General features: G+C 48.4%; 1 protein-coding gene across 2 annotated transcripts in view; it reads right to left on the bottom strand.

The window, feature by feature from the left end:
- Positions 1 to 17,687, bottom strand: part of HEATR5A (HEAT repeat containing 5A) — a 314,530-nt gene that overhangs the window by 84,635 nt on the left and 212,208 nt on the right. For both annotated transcript variants that reach the window (XM_078659395.1, XM_078659394.1), the window contains exon 27: positions 16,848 to 17,027. In XM_078659395.1, coding sequence (XP_078515521.1) covers positions 16,848 to 17,027 — 180 coding nt within the window. The remainder of the gene's footprint in view (positions 1 to 16,847; positions 17,028 to 17,687) is intronic.

Below are 17,687 nucleotides of genomic sequence, written 5' to 3'. Positions count from 1 at the left end.
GCCTTGTTGGACAGAGATGCTCATCCTGCAGGTTTTGGCATGTGGAAATGCGTGAAATTCACACTTAAACACCAAGATTTACAGCCAAGCATGGCATTTGAGAAGGACGCTGGTGTTAACGCCCGGAGAGGCTTTGCCTATGGCATGGAGGGGACAAAGGATGGTAGCATAGGAGATGGTCTTTCCCTCGGACACTATCTCCTCCTCCTTTTCCTAAACTCCTCAGGGAGATGCTTCACCAGGTCCTGCATGTCTTCTCACAGGGCTCTAGTGTAGTGGGAGAGGAGGCCCACAGAGTTCGCTATGCATCAGTGGGTGACGTCTCTTTGGCCATCCACTTGCTGACTGTCTCCAGCTCCTTTCTCACACTTCAAACTTTGAGCTCCATGCGGCACCTGTTGCCTGAGCAGGGGCCCACTTGAGTGCCAGAAGTTGGGTGGAACATGGTCTCTCATGTAGACAGGGTCATTGGGGAGGGTTTCTACTTCTCCACCCTGGGTGCTACTATCCTGGCCTTCACAGGTTCTCTGAGTGTCTCTGGGGTGAACTTGAGCATGGCCTTCAGCATGAGACAAAAATCCACCTTTAGTTCGGATTTGGAAGTCTTTACAAGGAAATCCTTTTCCTTGTGGAGGACATGTTCAAGGTGCACATTGATGTACTCATGATGGGCTGTGGTATTGTTGGGTGTTAAGTTTTAACGGGGTGAGCCCATAAAACTACCTGACCTGGGTCATAATAACAGTACGTTCAGAAAAGGGTCAAGATAGTCCCTACAACATTATATTAACATCAGGGATTCACCACACAAACAATTCTGATTATACTCATCAGATATGCAGATTTATTTAAAAAAAGAAATTCTTAGAATGCTGTTGTAGATCTAAACATTCATGTTTTAATCCATATAGCTAATTCGGAACACAGATTTTTTTCCAAATATAACATTAATTAAATGCTCTTGTTCATCAAAGCATTAATGTTGATTCATACAAATACTCTGAATATACTTCCATAGCATATAATATTTACAGAGCTCTCAGTGAAGATAGAGAAAAGGAGGTTAGAAGGTAATTGGGTGTGATTGGGTAAGTGAGGGACGGAGTAAAGGTGGTGTGACATAGGCACAAGTGCATTTATATACAGTGAAACCTTAACAGCCTAATTTTGGTCCATAGTTCCCTATATTCATAACATATAGGTCTAACTAAATTGATTTCTTCTCTTCCAATGGCTTGAGGGTATGAGGTAGTCTACGTTTCGACCCCGAATATGGAAGGGGTTCCTCTTTGTGGGGTCTTCGTCAGGACAAGATGGTGTTAAGAGCACTTCAGAATCGGCTCTCAGTGACCGTTCCGATGGGCAGCAAGCCGCCCCTCAATATTGGAAAAGGCGTTTGAACATATGGGGTAATTATTTTCCCAATGTCTATCAGGCTTCCACATTGGCTGGAAATCAAATGCCAATACGGTGTCGTTAATCTACCGTGCCGTGTTGCTAATTAGTCAACCAATGGAGGTCTTGCTCCTCTTCGTGTCCCTTTTTGTCATTCATTACCCTGTAGGGATCTGCAGTGATGTGAAGAGGCATGCAGCTCCCGGAAAAGGCATGAGGGCTCTGGCATTTGGGAGACTCGATCAGTGGGCTTCAGTCTCTGGGTAGGGTTGTTGAGGAAACAAAAAACTGTTTACAAAGGTTTTTCTAACTCTGGGTGTCAACGATTCACCATTCAGGCCTGAACAACGTGGAGCCTCAGAGTCTCCTCGGTATATGTCCAAATCCAATGGTGGGAAAAAATATCCAACATGTAATTGGTGCCCCTGTGCAGTACCCACTAAAGGAGGACGAACAGTGCATCATGTGACTCGAAAGCCTTTCTTTGAAAAAATACAACTTGCAAAAATCTGAGCCCAACACTATACAGCAGCAAAGCATGTGTATTTATAGCAAAACATGCTAAAAAAACAGCAATACCAAAGGTAAATAACTTGTTCTTCAGATGGATACTTCAAACTGCAGATTTCTCACTTTTTGAAAAGATATTCAGGTCGCACCAGCCCTAACGTTGGGAGTGTGTGTGGAGAGGACTCTCACCAAAATATACTGCAAAGCTGAGTGGGCAAATTAGCCTACTCGGAGGATCGGATTGTCGAGGCAATAATGCTTAGTGAATGCATGCACAGATTTATTTATTTATTTATTTATTTAATTTGTATAGCGCGTTATAACCACCGGGGTCTCTAAGCGCTGTTTGTCCAGATTACGTAGTGGGGGTTCGGTATTTACTTGATCTTAACACAGCGCCTAGAGGCTACTCCATGCTTGCCTGAACAGAGTGGTTTTTAACTTTTTCCTGAAGGATAACAAGTTACATTCCTTCCTTAGTTCTGGGGCCAATTTGTTCCATAAAACAGGAAGCGTGTTGGAGAAAGCACGTCCTCCCACCGTGGCCAGTTTAAAGCGGGATTGGGACAAGAGGGTAGCGTCCGACGAACGCAAAGTCCTGCTCGGTGTATAAGGGGACAGGCGAGATTTCAGGTATCTCGGTGCATTACCATACAACGCCTTATGTACGATGCACAATCCTTTAAAAACAACCCTCTGCCGAATCGGGAGCCAATGTAGCTCCTGCATCAGAGGGGAAGAGTGGGCAGTCCTAGGTTTCTTGTAAATCAGCCGGGCTGCGTCGTTCATAACCCCCTGTAGCATATCCAACAACCGTTGAGGTAGGCCAATATACAGGGAGTTACCGTAGTCCAGACGCTCCTGTACAACCTGGAATAGGCCTAGGACAGAACACTTCTCACTCACCGTTGACAGCTTTTATTAAATGAGCTCATAGGCCCTCAGAGCGCCCCTTCTTGGCCAGAGAACAGCATGCCTTAATATACAAGAAGATCCACCTCAATAGGGTCAATTTCTGCACCACCTTCCCCTTCGTAGTCCGAGCAAATCCAATGAAAGGCTGGTTGTTGACACTGTATTCTGTTAAGCGTTCAGTGCAAAAACTGAAAGCCTCCTCAGATCAACCTGGGAAGCTTCTCCTCCACCTTCAAGGGAAGCGGCGGACAGTAAAAAAGCAGGAAGGGTAATGGACTGACAAATGGAAGAGCAAAAACCTTTGGCAGTAAAGAAGCCCGGGTTTCTTACCATCAATTTCTCAAGAAAGAGAATGGTGTACTGAACGTGTGCTGACAGTGCCTGCTGACAAGGGGCATGGAAGTGATGGAGTCTTCTGTGGAGTGCAGAACGAACACTCAAGGACAAGTGAAGGTCAGAAAGCAAGCCATAGAGGGGGGTGCCTTTCACTTAGTCTGTGCACTTCTGTGAAAAAGACTACCATAGAAGGAGTTCGAAGGAGAGAAAGATTTGGAGGAACCATCATCATCACTCCAGGCACTCCCGCCATAGCCAGGAGCAACCGTCGACACAGAAGTGGGGTTTGGCACGACCGGTTTGCTGTCGTAGACTGACGGCACTGCTGATGTCCACTTTAAGACCACAGGCACCGACCACCTTATTTCTGGCACCAACTAGACCGACATCAACACCAGCAATGTTCAGGCCTTTGCTAAAATACTGTCACTCAACATCAAAGTTCAGGAAGCTGGATCTGTTGAGTCCAGGGAGTTACTAATGGTTGACAACGAGAAGATCTCACTCTACGTTGTCAAAGCTGCAGTCGAGGTCAATGTAATAGTTTTATTTACATAAGAAATATGCAATAAAAGCTATTCTATCTCGCTATTCATTGAGGTTATCACCAGACTGTGAACATTGGTGTGCCTACCTCCAACTACAGACTGACTCATATTAGAAAAGAAGCGTTCCAGGGTGAACGGGAATATTCTAGGTTTATGACAATCAGTGAGGATCCTACAATACCTAACTTGGACTGCAGACTATGAAGCGGACAAGTTTTACATCCATTACTTCAGCACAAAGGTTGCAACTGCTCAGTTTTTGCCACTCAATCTCCATGCATGGATGTATAGTTTGTGGAGGTCCTGCCGAAGAGGGAGGCAGACTGGAGGGCAAATGCAAAGCCTGAACAGGTCAGAATAACACACACTCCTGGCCCAATATGGAGTTTACAAGGTGAGATGGGCCAGGTCTGTATTGACCTTGCTTAAAACTTGAGGTAGGAGAGGCAGTGGTGGAAATGCATATGGACGTCCTGCATTTTCACTACAGGCGGCATGCATCCCCAGATGGGCTCCTGTTGTGGAACTCCAGCATGCAGTAATCGCAACACTGCACGTTCTCCGAGGTGACAAAAAGATGCTCCGACAAGACAGTTGGTCATTCAAGCGACGATTATCTCCCGGCTGGACTATGCCAGCTCGCTCCTGCTGGGAGCAAACCAATCGGAGATCGTTCGCTTACAACGCGTACAGAACGCGGCTGCGAGAGCAGTGGTGGGTCTGCCAAGGTTTTGTCCCACTTCTAGTACTTTGCGGTCCCTACACTGGCTACCGATCAAAAGCCGAATTCACTTCAAGGGCCTTAGCCTTGCTTTCAAAATTTTAAAAGGGTTGGCACCTGAGATTCTTAATAATCTCGTATCGGCCTATGTCCCGACTCGCTCTCTTAGATCTCTCGGGCAATCCCTTGTGGTTGTCCCGCGCTTCAGGCTCAGCCGGATGGGCGGTCGTTCTTTTCGTGTGAGAGCTGCGACCCTCTGGAATGCTCTCCCTTTAGAAATCCGCCTGTTAGAGGACTTATTAGTATTTCGTAGGGCCCTGAAAACTCATTTGTTTTAATTTTCCTCATATTCATTTTTTTGTTCCTTTTTGCGTTGTGTTATGTTCACCACTCCCTGCGCCAGGACGCTCCTTAGCTGGAGCATCTGTGCGCAAAATAAATGATATTAACATAACATAACATCCAGTCAGGGCACGTACCAACTGGTGATAAAGTCCTGAGTCACTGAGAGATGAAGATGGGATTCATTGTCTGGCAGTTAGTGTCTACGGAGCTTGCCTACCCTGGTGTTAAGGGATCCTACCAGGTGGTAGACCAACAGAGATATCACTTGCGGGCGCAGGAATCTCCTAAGGCACAGTGTCTATTGCCACAAAATCTAAGGCCCCAAGCTGCCCTGCTTAACAGTACCACATAACAGTCATGTTGCCTGTCAGGACCTGCACCAGCCTTTCTCTGAAGGATGAGAGAAATGCTTTCAGAGCCAGCTGGATGTTATGAAGCTCCAGAAATTTGATATGGAGCTTTCATTCCACTGGGGACCACAGACCCCTGCTCTTCACCTCTCACAGGAAACCAGAGAATGCTTTCAGATGGGGCAGGGAGAACTGCCTGCTGCATGATCACCTGCTGTAGGAAGCTGGCTCTGTATATACTATACCAAAGTGAGGTTGGGTGTGCACAGAGTTCAGTGAAACCCCAAAGGTAGGCGGAGGTAAAAGTAGATAGCACCTTACTCTCTATTTGTGGTAGTGTTGTCACAGCACAGGCACAGGTAATCAATACATACTTTACAGTAGTAAGGCAGTTTGTAAACAATTTGATTTGCAACTGTATATATACTTTGATTTGATTATAGTAGAGCTTCTAGTAATGCAATCCTTTTGAAATACTGAACACATACTTTGAATTGGCTTCTTAGTAGAATGTCAAGTAGATTACTTTACAGATTTACTTTACTTACACAGTGCAGTACACCTGGATACTGCACTGGGACATTTCCTGTAAACAGGTAAGTAAAAGCGTTTTGTTGTTTTGATCATTAAGTCTGTGTGCAGGTAGGAGGCGCCCTGGGGCTCCACACTAATGCCGGTCTGCTCTATAGGCGTCACTCCTGCGCGTCAAAGTAATTTGCATTCGAGAGGTTCCACGTCCCGAGATGGAGAGCCCCAAAAGCAAATTGGTTGTGACCAATGTGCAGATTATTTGGGATCTTAGTAAAGAAGAGAGTCCGTTGCACGGAAATGGGAGGATTGTGTGGAATCTGTGGTTAGATTAAGTCTATACCAGAAAAAGCATTACCAAAAGTAAGTAACTTCAGATCGAGACTTCTAACTTCAGACTCTTCACCTTTAAAATAGAAAACAAAGCATTACCTATTTGCAGGTGGATCTGTGAATGGACTCCTCCCAAAAAGTTCATGACAGAGCAGGCGAAATACCCCTCTTGGTAAGCCTGGCTGCTCAGACAGTAGCGCTGCATGAACATTGAAGTGATGCCCACATAACTGCCTGGCAGATGTCACGGTCAGAATCAGTGTGTGTCAAAGCAGTAGTACCAGCTTTTTCCCTGCTGGAAGTTCACAGTGCTTCAGGAGGCTGCTTCTTGACAAATGTGTAGCAGATCTATGTGGGAACTTCCTTGTGGACTTGGATGACAAGCACAGGTTGTGGTTTGATGGAAACCGGGCATGGCCTTGCTAGAGGTCATAGTGGCAAGAACTTGGAGAACAATGGTACCCTGTTTTCTGGCATCGATGAAGTCTGCCTCGGCACCACATCGGAGAAGGAGTCGGAACAGGAGCCAGAGGAGGCCCAGTGGTGGATCTGGAGGGTTCAACTGGAATACGAACCTGCCGGTGGTATTGTATCACAGATGAAGTGCCTCTTGACTCCTTAGGGCCTGCAGGTGCACCAGAGAGAGCTGGAAGGGATCCCACCATTAGGAACATGGCCTCACTTAACTCTCGGATCGGCCTCGGTGTCGCTTCTGGCAGTGGAAAACTCTGATAGTGCTGCAAAAAGTTGCAGGATAGGCTCAGAATTCTAAAAGGCTTAGTGAGCGGGATTGGGAAGATTGTGACACACTTACGCCTTGTTAGGAGTACAAGATTGGCGAGAAGAGTCCCAATTGAATTTTTTATGATTTTTCATCGACTTACCCGAAGATTTGGAACACGATTATAAACAACCTCTGGTTTGATTCCTTAAACTTCTGGACTGGGATGGGACAAACACCGACCTTTGGACATGGACTGATCTTGACGAGGAGTCTTCCAGTACCTGGTAATGTGGAGTTTCACCTTGCAGTCCCGTATGGCCTTTGGGTTTATCAACGCGCAGTCACTGTAGGCCTTAGAGTTGTGATGCAACCCTGATGATCTGTCACAGACATTTGTTGTGGAATTCCTTAATCGGGTTAAAACCGGTCGTTTCGGGAGGTGACATTTCCTTTGAAAACTGTAAATTTGTTCGGAAAAGCGGATTTCCAAGAGACAAGATGTAGTTCCAGATCTAGGTCTGGTGGCGCAGAAAGAAAGGAACTGATGTTCACATGCAGGAGAGGCGCCTGTATAGGCTCTGCACATAATTCCTGTTGCTAAACGGCATCAGTGTGGTGCAACACGATGCCGCTTACCAGCGTGCTGAGGAACTGCTCAAAACCGTCCAGATTCAGTCTAACGCCTTGTAGGAGAGTGGGGTCGGCAATCCCATGGCCACCCCAGATTTTTGCTTTTTGCTTCACTGATTTACGACTTTCCGTGGCTGTGGGCCTGCTAATCAGACCCACAGCCTAGCTGTTCTCTCTCTAAATTACAACCATGTACCTTAGGTGCATTTTACCAATTGGTACTGGGCCACCTTACCAGTCCCTGTACAGCATACCTTAGGTATCCAGGGCATAGGTGTACCCAGGGCCTACCAGGGGCTGAAGCATGTATTATGCCACCCCTGGCTGGCCACCCAAACAGACACAACTGGCTGCACGACAGCTGGGGGAAGGTGGTGTAAACACCCTTTGCTTTAGATTGAATATGCTGCTTACCAGTATGCATCTGTTCTTGGCATGTAGGGCTGCTAACATTCATATCTTTTGCATTAGATCGCCGCCTAGTGTTGGGTCCGGATGATCGCACATTGTTGTCCTGGAAGAGTCTTCGAAGTATCCTGAGATAGGTGGCTCCTCCCCTGGACTACAGTGCGCATGGGCATCGGCTCCATCCCCAGATTGTTTTTAGCCATTGTGGCAGAGATGGAGTGTAAAGTGTAAAGGATGTCCATGCTAATGATTGAATGCAAGAGTATGTCTGCAGCTGCGACAGGCACCGGGGAGGAGGGTGGGCGATATGAATGTTAGCAGCCCTACATGCCAAGAACAGATGCATACTGGTAAGCAGCATATTCAGTTCGAGGCATGTGGGCTGCTAAATTCATATCTTTTGCATAGAATATATAGCAGTCCCTCCTTTAGCGGCGGTTGCCCGTGCCAGCTGCAGAAACCTGAAAAAGTGTTTTGAGAACAGCCTGCCCAACAGCTGCCTGCTGTTTGGAATGCACATCAACACAGTTTTGTAAAGTTATGTGGTGTAACCCATGTGGCTGCTCTACAAATGTCCTCTAAAGGAATGTTCCCCAGGAAAGCCATGGATGCCCACAATTTGCGTGTGGAGTGCGCCCTTGGGGGTATTGTTAAGGTGCGTTTAGCCTTTTGATAGCAGATCTGGATGCACTTAACAATCCATCTGGCTATTCCTGCTTTGGAAATAGGGTTGCCCTTGTGCTGTGCTGAGAAGGCAACAAAAAGTTGTTTCGTTTTCCTAAAGTGTTGTGTCCTGTCAATATAGTACATCAACGCCCTCCTAACATCCAAAGTATGGAGCATTCTTTCCGCCACTGTTTGTGGGTTTTGGAAGAATGCAGGCAAGTCAATAGTTTGGTTGAGATGAAACTGTGACACCACCTTCGGAAGGAATTTGGGGTTAGTACGTAGTACCACCCTATTTGGATGAATTTGTATGAATGGCTCTTGGATTGTGAGCGCTTGCAGCTCCCTGACACGTCTCAGTGACGTAATAGCAATAAGGAAAGCTACTTTCCACGTTAGGAACTGGAGTTCACACGAGTGTAGTGGCTCAAAAGGTGGTCCCATCAGCCTGGTGAGGACCACATTGAGGTTCCACACCGGAGCTGGCGGTGTTCTTGGGGGAATGACTCGTTTCAGACCTTCAAGGAAGGCCTTAATGGCCGGCACTCTGAAGACAGAGAGATGTTGCCTGTTCTGAAGATAAGCTGCTATGGCGGATAGATGTATCCGAATGGAAGTGTAGGCTAGATTGCACTTGTAAAGATGTAACAGATCGCAAATGATGTTAGGGATAGATGCATCTAGCGGGTTTATGTTATTGGCCGTACAGTGAAGGACGAAACGCTTCCATTTTGCAGCATAGCATGCTCTGGTAGTCGGCTTCCTTGCCTCCTTGATGATGTCCATGCATTCAGGAGGTAGGTGAAGGTAGCCAAACTCTAGGACTTCAGGAGCCAGATCGCCAGGTTGAGCTGTTGCGGATCTGGATGCTGAATGTCTCCATGGTTCTGCGTCAAAAGCCTGGGCGTTAGGCGCAGCCTTTGATGCGGCACCACCGAGAGTTCCAGAAACGTGGTGTACCATGCTTGGCGTGCCCACGTTGGAGCAACTAGGATGAGTGTCATCGAGTGCTGCCTTAGTTTTCTTGCCACCAGCAGTATCAGAGGGGCTGGTGGAAAAGCGTACGCAAATTTGCCTGACCAGTTCATCCATATCGCATTCCCCTGCGACTGTGGGTGAGGGAACCTGGCGGCAAAGTGTTGGCATTTTGCGTTTTCGTTTGTGGCAAACAGGTCTATCTCCGGATGACCCCATTGCTGGAAGTACGGGCGGAGTACTGATGGGTGTAACTCCCACTCGTGCATTTGATGGCTGTATCTGCTTAGCAGATCCGCCATCTGATTGTCCTTGCCCGGGAGGTGTTCTGCCATGAGGAAAATGTTCCTCTGAATGGCCCACTTCCACATGCTCTGAGCCAGATGAGACAGCTGTGGCGAGTGGGTGCCTCCCTGCTTTTGAATGTAGTACATCGCTGTCATGTTGTCCGTCCGGACTAACACTACCTTGTTGCACAGATGTACATTGAAGGACTTGAGCGCCATGAAGATTGCCATCAGTTCCAGATAGTTGATGTGCATTTTCTGTTGCTGCGTCGTCCATAGTCCCTGCACTGTGTAAGTGAGCAGATGAGCTCCCCATCCCTGGAGAGATGCGTCCGTTGTCAGGATAATCTGTGGCACTGGCTCTTGGAACAGTCGGCCCTTGCAAAGGTTGTGTGGATTCCACCAATGCAGAGAGTTGTACGCCCGACTGGTAACCAACACTAGGTCTGTCAATTGTCCCTGAGCCTGTGTCCACTGATTTGCTAAGCACTCCTGGAGCGGACGCATATGTAACCGTGCGTGAGGGACTATGAAGATGCAGGAGGCCATCATGCCAATCAACTGCATGAACACTCTCGCTGGAAGCGAGTGTTGTGGTATGAACTTTTGGATTAGAGACTGCATGCTGTCTATCCTGACCTGGTTTGGCTGAGCCATGGCCGTCAGGGTATTGATCGTCGCGCCCAGAAACTGCCGGACATGTGCCGGTTGAAGGTGCGACTTTGGGTAGTTCAGCGAGAAGCCCAGATCGTGAAGGAGGTGAATGGTAGTCGACATGTCCGCGGCGCACTGTTGTTCCGACTTGGCTTGAACGAGCCAGTCGTCCAGGTAGGGGTAGACATGGATGTTCTGCCTCCTGAGGTGCGCCGCAACCGTCGCCAGACACTTGGTAAACACTCTTGGGGCGGTGGTCACTCCAAAGGGTAGGACTTTGAACTGATAATGCTTGCCTTGGATAGTGAACCTGAGGTATTTCCTGTGGGACGGGTGTAGTGGTATGTGGAAATAAGCATCCTTGAGGTCTAAGGTTGCTAAGAAGTCCCCTTGGTTTAACAAGGGAAGAATCTGTTGCAGTGTAAGCATATGGAAATGTTCTGACAGTATATACAGGTTGAGGGGACGCAGATCCAGAATGGGTCTGAGAGATCCGTCCTTCTTTGGAATAAGGAAGTACAGGGAATATACCCCTGTGCCTTCCTCCTCCACTGGCACGAGCTCGATTGCGCCTTTTTGCAGCATCACCACTACTTCTTGCTGCAATAAGTGCAAGTGCTCTGCGGACATAGGCCGTTGCCTTGGTGGAATGTTGGGTGGAGTGGACTTTAGCTCTAGACAATAACCGTACTGGACAAGTTGTCGTACCCACCTGTCTGTGGTGATGTTTGTCCAGACTGGCAGGAACTGCAGAAGTCTCCCCCCGACAGGTGTTAAATGGTCGGGGGGCAGTGACAGAGAGTCACTGTTTGTTTGGGGCAGAGGAACGGGAGTTGTTGTTTCCTCTGCCACGTCCTCTGGTGCTGTTTCCTCGATAACCCCCTTTATTCTGCTTGGGGTACGAGGACTGTGCTCCACCTCTAGAGAACTGACTGTTGACCCATCTGTCCTCTGGTGACTCCACGTGCACCTGAGCGACGAAAAGTGTTGCCCCGGAATTGTTGTGATTGAAGGGCCCCCATAGACTTAGCTGTTTCGTTGTCTTTCTTAATCTTTTCGAGGGTGGTGTCAACATCAGGACCAAACAGTCTATCAGGATTGACGGGCTGATTGAGTATGGTTGTTTGAATGTCTGGTTTAAACCCTGATAGGCTTAGCCACGCTTGTCGTCTCAGCATGACGCTAGTGTTAATAGCCCTAGCTGCTGTGTCTGCGGCATCAAGTGCACACTTTATGGCTGCATTGGAGATGAGTTTGCCCTCCTCTATAAGCAGTTTGGTACCCTCTTGAAACTGCGAAGGCAGGTGTAAAACTTGCTCTAGGGTGTCGTAATGCGCCCTATCATAACGTGCCAATAGCGCCTGTGTATTCGCAATACGCCAGAAATTGGCAGCCTGCGCAGCTACCCTTTTGCCCCCTGCCTCTAGCACTTTAGACTCCTTGTCTGGGGGAGGAGCTTCACCCGTCTTCTGGGAGTTTGCCCTTTTGCGGGCATTTGCGACCACAAGAGAGTCTAGTGGCAACTGTCCCCGAATGTATGCAGGGTCCGCAGGTGCTGGTCTGTATTTCTTCTCGATGCGTGGATTGACCACCCTCGCCCTGGTAGGCTCTTTAAAGATTTCCGCAGCATGCTTAAGGACACCTTTGAGCATAGGAAGTGTCTTGACTGTCCTTTCAGAGACTGAAAAAGTGTCAAATAGAAAGTCTTCCTCCACTGGGTCAGCATGCATGTCCACATCATGATTAGCAGCTGCCTGTTCAATGAGTGCATGAAAACCTGCAGAGTCTTCTGTTGGGGATGCACGTGCACTGAAAGGCTGTGGGTCCTGCCCCACATGCTGGGTGCCTTGGTCACCTATGTCGTCATAGGAATCTTGCTGTGCATCTGGTTCATTGATGGGGAAAGTGTACTGGTCATCTTCTCCATAGTCCTCTCCCTCAGAGTGTTCGGGGGAAGGTGTTGGGCTCCTTCTAGGAGGAGGCTGGATAGGTTCAATCAGGGCTGGAGCGTTCTGTGCAAGCCTTTTCTTCTTCAGTGGGATAACATAGGAGTCCACTGGTTGGGAAGTGATCTTCCTCTTGTAAAGGGTCAATTTGCCCGTGTCTGCGTCGATAAAACGCTCAGAATCTTCTCCTGAGTCGAGTTGTCGACCTGAAACTGCTGCAGACGTGGACGATTCCGATGTCTTTGGCGCCGTCTTTGGTGCAAAGGCCTTTGGTGCCTCCTTTGGCGGCAGAATGAAGAGAAGTTTACCAGCAGGCTTAGCCGGCATGTCCATCGGCTTCTGGTGCGACGGCGCCGGAGCCGACGTCGCAGAGGCCTTATCCCGAATTCTCTGGAGTGAAGAGACGATGAGAGATGCGTCACTCACAGCGGCACTTGGCGCCGACGAGGAGGCCTTCACCCTGCCTTCGGATCCGACGTCTTGTGGGCCCTTCGGAGTCTTAGACGTCGATGCTGCAGCCGTAGACACAGAGTCCTTGGACCGATGTGTTGAGCTTCCGCCCTTCGATCCTTGTGATTTTGCAGGCTCCGTCTCAACCACGCGTCCGACTAACGACGTCCCAGTCAGTACCGGAGTCTTGTCGCTGGCTTTGGCGGACTTTGACGGCGTCGTCCCGGTCGACCCGTGCCGGACGACCTTCTTAGAGGACGCCTCCTCTGCTGACGACTTCGGCACTGTCGAATCGACAGTTTTCTTCGACTTCTGTGGACCGGAGGCCGACGGAGTCGATGAGGTAGCAGGCTTTGGCGTTTTAGGTGGAACGACCGCCATCTTAGGTACACTCGAATCCGTTAGTTTCGGTTTCGTTTTCGGGTCGGCCATTTTAGGTGTAGTCGATACCGTTGGTTTCAGTTTCGGTTTCGATACGGGCTGCGTAGCAAGTATGTCCGTGGCCGGGCCTGAAGGCGGGGCCGTGGCTTGCGGTACGGGGTCTTGGGTAAGGCCGAGTGGCGATCCCGTGACCCGAGCCTGATCCGCGTAACCTTCGGGGCATAGCTCATCCCCCGAGCTATCTTCCGCGGCCCCATAAACTTCTTCGACGTCCCCTACCTCGTCGACGTATTCAAGGCCTTGACCCACGACTCCGTCGTCGTCTTCCGGATCCGCCTCGACCTCCGTCGCGGGCGGTGAGATTTGAAGATGATGGCTTCGGCCTTCTTCTTCCTGGTCGCCGAAGATGTTCTCTGGATCCGGGGCCGCTTGTCTGGCCTCAAGGCGCACCGCGCGCCGAAGCTTGAGCGTCTTCTTTGACCTGAATCTGGAGCAGGCCATGCAGGTGTCCTCGTTATGGTCTGGCGAGAGGCATTTGTTACAGACCGGGTGCACGTCGATATGTGGGTATTTGGACCCACATAGGGGACAGTATTTAAACGGGCTCCGCTCCATGCTGAAAAGTTGCGGTCGTGTTGCGATGAGAAGGCCTCGATGTCCGAAGAGTGATACGACTCCGCAGATTCCGACTCAAAGAGACGGAAGAACTCGAGACCGTAAGCAAACAATACCGACGTAGTGAAACTAAGGCCTTTTGGCCGGTAAAAAGCTAGATTTCTCGGTTCCGACAGAGACGTCGAGACCGCATCCGAACCCAATGGCGGAAAAAAACAATCTGGGGATGGAGCCGATGCCCATGCGCACTGTAGTCCAGGGGAGGAGCCACCTATCTCAGGATACTTCGAAGACTCTTCCAGGACAACAATGTGCGATCATCCGGACCCAACACTAGGCGGCGATCTAATGCAAAAGATATGAATTTAGCAGCCCACATGCCTCGAACATAGTATTCCTATATCTAACCCTAAAATGGACACATATATTCCTATCGGTCACTCCCATGGCAGGCCTTATCAATCCTGAAGGCAGAGTGCTTGGAATTATGTGAGATGGTGCTCTGGCATGAGCTGAGCCCGTTTGCAGCTTGCGGAACCAAGTCCAAATAGCTGTTCCATGATAACGCTATACCATATACTCTTAAGTGCATTATAATCCTCGCGGTTAAATGCTAACTTTGGTATAGCATTATCAAAACATGTCGAGTAAGGTGTCATATGAATTGGAATACTAACCCCTCGCCAATTCTGGCGACGGGGTTAGCATTCCACCCTTCTAGAGGGACACGACATGTATGTAACTGTGAACCCCGGTTAAAGTCAGACATAGCCTCAGCTCCACAAAATGGATGCTGCCACCGAGACACAAGTCTGCCCTCCTGCTGCTGGGAGTCCTTCCAGCAACGGAGGCCTGGACAAAGGGTTTCCTGTCGGGGGCGGTGCTAGCACCATCCCAGACAGGATTTTGTGTATCCCAGGTAGGCAGGGCTGAAAGGAAGGTGACTGCAAGTGGCACCCCGGTGCTCACTGTGCATATGCCGGCTCAAACCAGTTCCTGGGGCACACCAGCCCCTGAGCTGGGGAGAGATCGGACAAAGGAGAGGGGTGTAACCACCCCCCTCCTAGTCCCACCCATAGGGCAGGACTTAGTCGCGTGCCAGCCCCTTTTCTTAGAATAAAGGTAGGAGCAGGCCCCCTTCCCAAATTAGATAATCTTGAATTTTGAAACTACTTTCCACGAAAGGAACTCTTGACTCTTCTGAAGACTCTCCCTTGTGGCTAAGGAGTAGCCACCCTGCACCAGCAGGCACCATCGAAGCTCTTGCGGTTTGCTGTAAGTCCATCCTCCGGATCAAGACTGCCCAGCTCGACGAGACCCGGATTCCCTGCCATCTCTGACCTCTACCTACATCATCCAGCCCAGCTGAGATTCGTGGGCGTGACGAGACCCGTGGGACCGGCCATCTTCAAGACCTGCACGACTCTTCACCAGCACGACCCCCGAGAGACCCTCGAGTAAGTGCATTGGGGTTTGAGAAGCCCTAACCCTAAGCAGCTTCAGCACCGAAGTCCAGCCCCCCAGCATCCACGAGATCTGAGTGGGGCCCTTCTGCTTCTTTGCTGCTTGCCACGTTGTCCGGTCACTTGCCCGTTGGCTAGTGACCCTCTTGACGACGTACCACGACGATTTCACCGCTGGTCTGGTTGCTCCAGACTGGCCCTTGCTCGTAATCTTAAGGTTCAGTAGTGTAGTCCTAGCGATCCTGAAGCCTCTGGATCTTGTTACTTACCTGCTAGCATTTCGCATTCCACTTTTTGTGTATATGGTTTTTCGTGCCCCTCGGGCATTTGTGTAAATTGTGCAACTTAAAGTATTTTCGTAAGAGTTTTGTATTGTGCTTAGCTCCCTGACTCATAAAGAGTTCAGGGTAGAACTGTTATTAATAAATATCCTATATTTTTATAACAACTTGTGTGGTGTCCTTTCACTTGGTGTTCAAGGGGTATATGTGATGGTGAAACAGCTGGCTTAACACGCCCTCTAGAGTTTAGCCTGAAGACTGCTCGTGTCCATGCTACTAGGATAGCTGGTCTGAAAGGTTGACCTACAACCAATCATCAATAAGGGTTGTTTGGTATGATACAAAGTGATCACTAGAATAGTAAGCAATATATATCAGGCCAACTTCTCACACGCCTAAGCAATCTTCAAAAGGTGGGAATCTGTGGTAGAAGTCTGTCAGACAGAGAAAAAATACACAGTTTGCAAAACGTTGCAGCAGATCGGGGCGGTGGAAGATTGCTGTGTGAAGATTGAGGTGTCTGCAACTTTGACCACCACTATGCACCCTGGAGCAGAGACGTCCAGTTCAACTATTGATTTGACTGTGAGGTCTGCTGCGGACGACAGGCTTGACCCTGCAGGTAGCCTCTGAATTTTCTGTATTGTTGGTGAAACTGACAAACTGTTACAGGAAAAAAGCCTATGAGTGGGCGGCAACAGAGCTGTACTCAAAAAGCATAAGCCTATAGTTAGCCTTTTCTCCTAAGAGTATGGATGGATCAGGTATTCCTGAATGTTAAGAGGATAACCCAGTAGCTCACATCCAGGCATGACGTCTGATTAAGACAGTGGTGCCTATAGACCAGTCTATAGTCGGATGGGCCAAGGTGCAACATCAAAACATATTTTGTAGCGTATTGCCCGCCCTAAACTGTTTGGGCAACAGTGTTTCTGAACTCGCTGAGGACTGGTGGAAAGATCTCGCTAGCCATGTCCCAAAGGGTAGATGTAGAACTTCCCAAGAGAAAGACAGCATTTAGAGACTGACGAGATAAGATGGTGTTAGAAAATACTCTTTTGCCGAACGTGTAGATGTGCTACGACACTTTAGCCGGTGGCATAGAAGGGAGTGCGTTTAGATTAATCTTGCTTGTGGACAAACTATACAGGGCATATGCTGGGGGATAAAGGCCAGCTCTCCAAAGCTCCCCTGGCAATACCTTGAAAGCAAATCATCTGCCTCAAACTGATTATCTAATTTATGCAAAACTTCTTCCAAGCAGTTTTGCTCACTGGACCATTCTGCTATACTTTGCTTTACCATACATTTATTCTGGCAACTCAACCCAAAATTGCCATGGTTCGAAAACAGGCCCCACTTATACATGCACTGGCTCTGACTTACCTCAGCCCATGCTTTCAACACTGCGAGGGTCTCCATGGTGGACGTGCTCTCGTTGTACAGCTGGTTCTGGCCTTCTTTGCCAGCTTGCACTTTGATCAGGGAGGATACCAGGAGCTGATGCACCCTGCGAAGGTCATTGAGGTCGCTCACTACACCGCTGGTGATCCAGGCACTACACACCTAACAAACAGGGAGACACGTGGTCCTTCAATTTCATGTATTCACAATATCGACACATGGGTATAAAAACATTCCTGGTGCTCTCAGCTAGTCACTGATACAAGATTTCTAACCATAATCCTCTTTCAGTTACATCAATGGATTACAATAAGAGAACAACAGTGTATTCAACAGAACAGTCTCACTTTCAGATTCCTCATTTGTCTGAAACCCCTTTATAGAGGAAGGTGAATAAAGATCCCTGTGTTAAGGCTTTGGACTTCGAACCTCATAAGTCTGAAATACCATCTTGACAAGACTCAGGTGATCTCTAATTCAATTTTTCAGGGCATAAGATCTTAAGCAACAGTAATATGCTCTTGCTTTTCCCTCACACTATTTCAATAGCCTTACTGGAGTATTTTCCCCCAAATTGGGTTGAATATTAACATATAAAAATATCAACACAGCAGAATGTATGGGATGGATATGATTGTACTTTTAATGAGTAAAATAGCAATAAAAAATGGATGACAAACTGTACACCTGAAAAGATACAACAGTTTGGAAAATAACGTAAAGTTTCTTAAGAAGTCTGCCAAGGAATTGTGTTTTACTGAATCATTAAAAATCATCGCATCAGACATAATTTTGTTTTTATTGCAGCCACAGATGTTAACT

The sequence above is a fragment of the Lissotriton helveticus genome, chromosome 9 (genome assembly GCF_964261635.1).
Source record: "Lissotriton helveticus chromosome 9, aLisHel1.1, whole genome shotgun sequence".
NCBI classification, from domain to species: domain Eukaryota; kingdom Metazoa; phylum Chordata; class Amphibia; order Caudata; family Salamandridae; genus Lissotriton; species Lissotriton helveticus.
The sequence above is the reverse complement of the archived record's forward strand: the minus strand, read 5'-3'. Positions and strand labels throughout refer to the sequence as shown.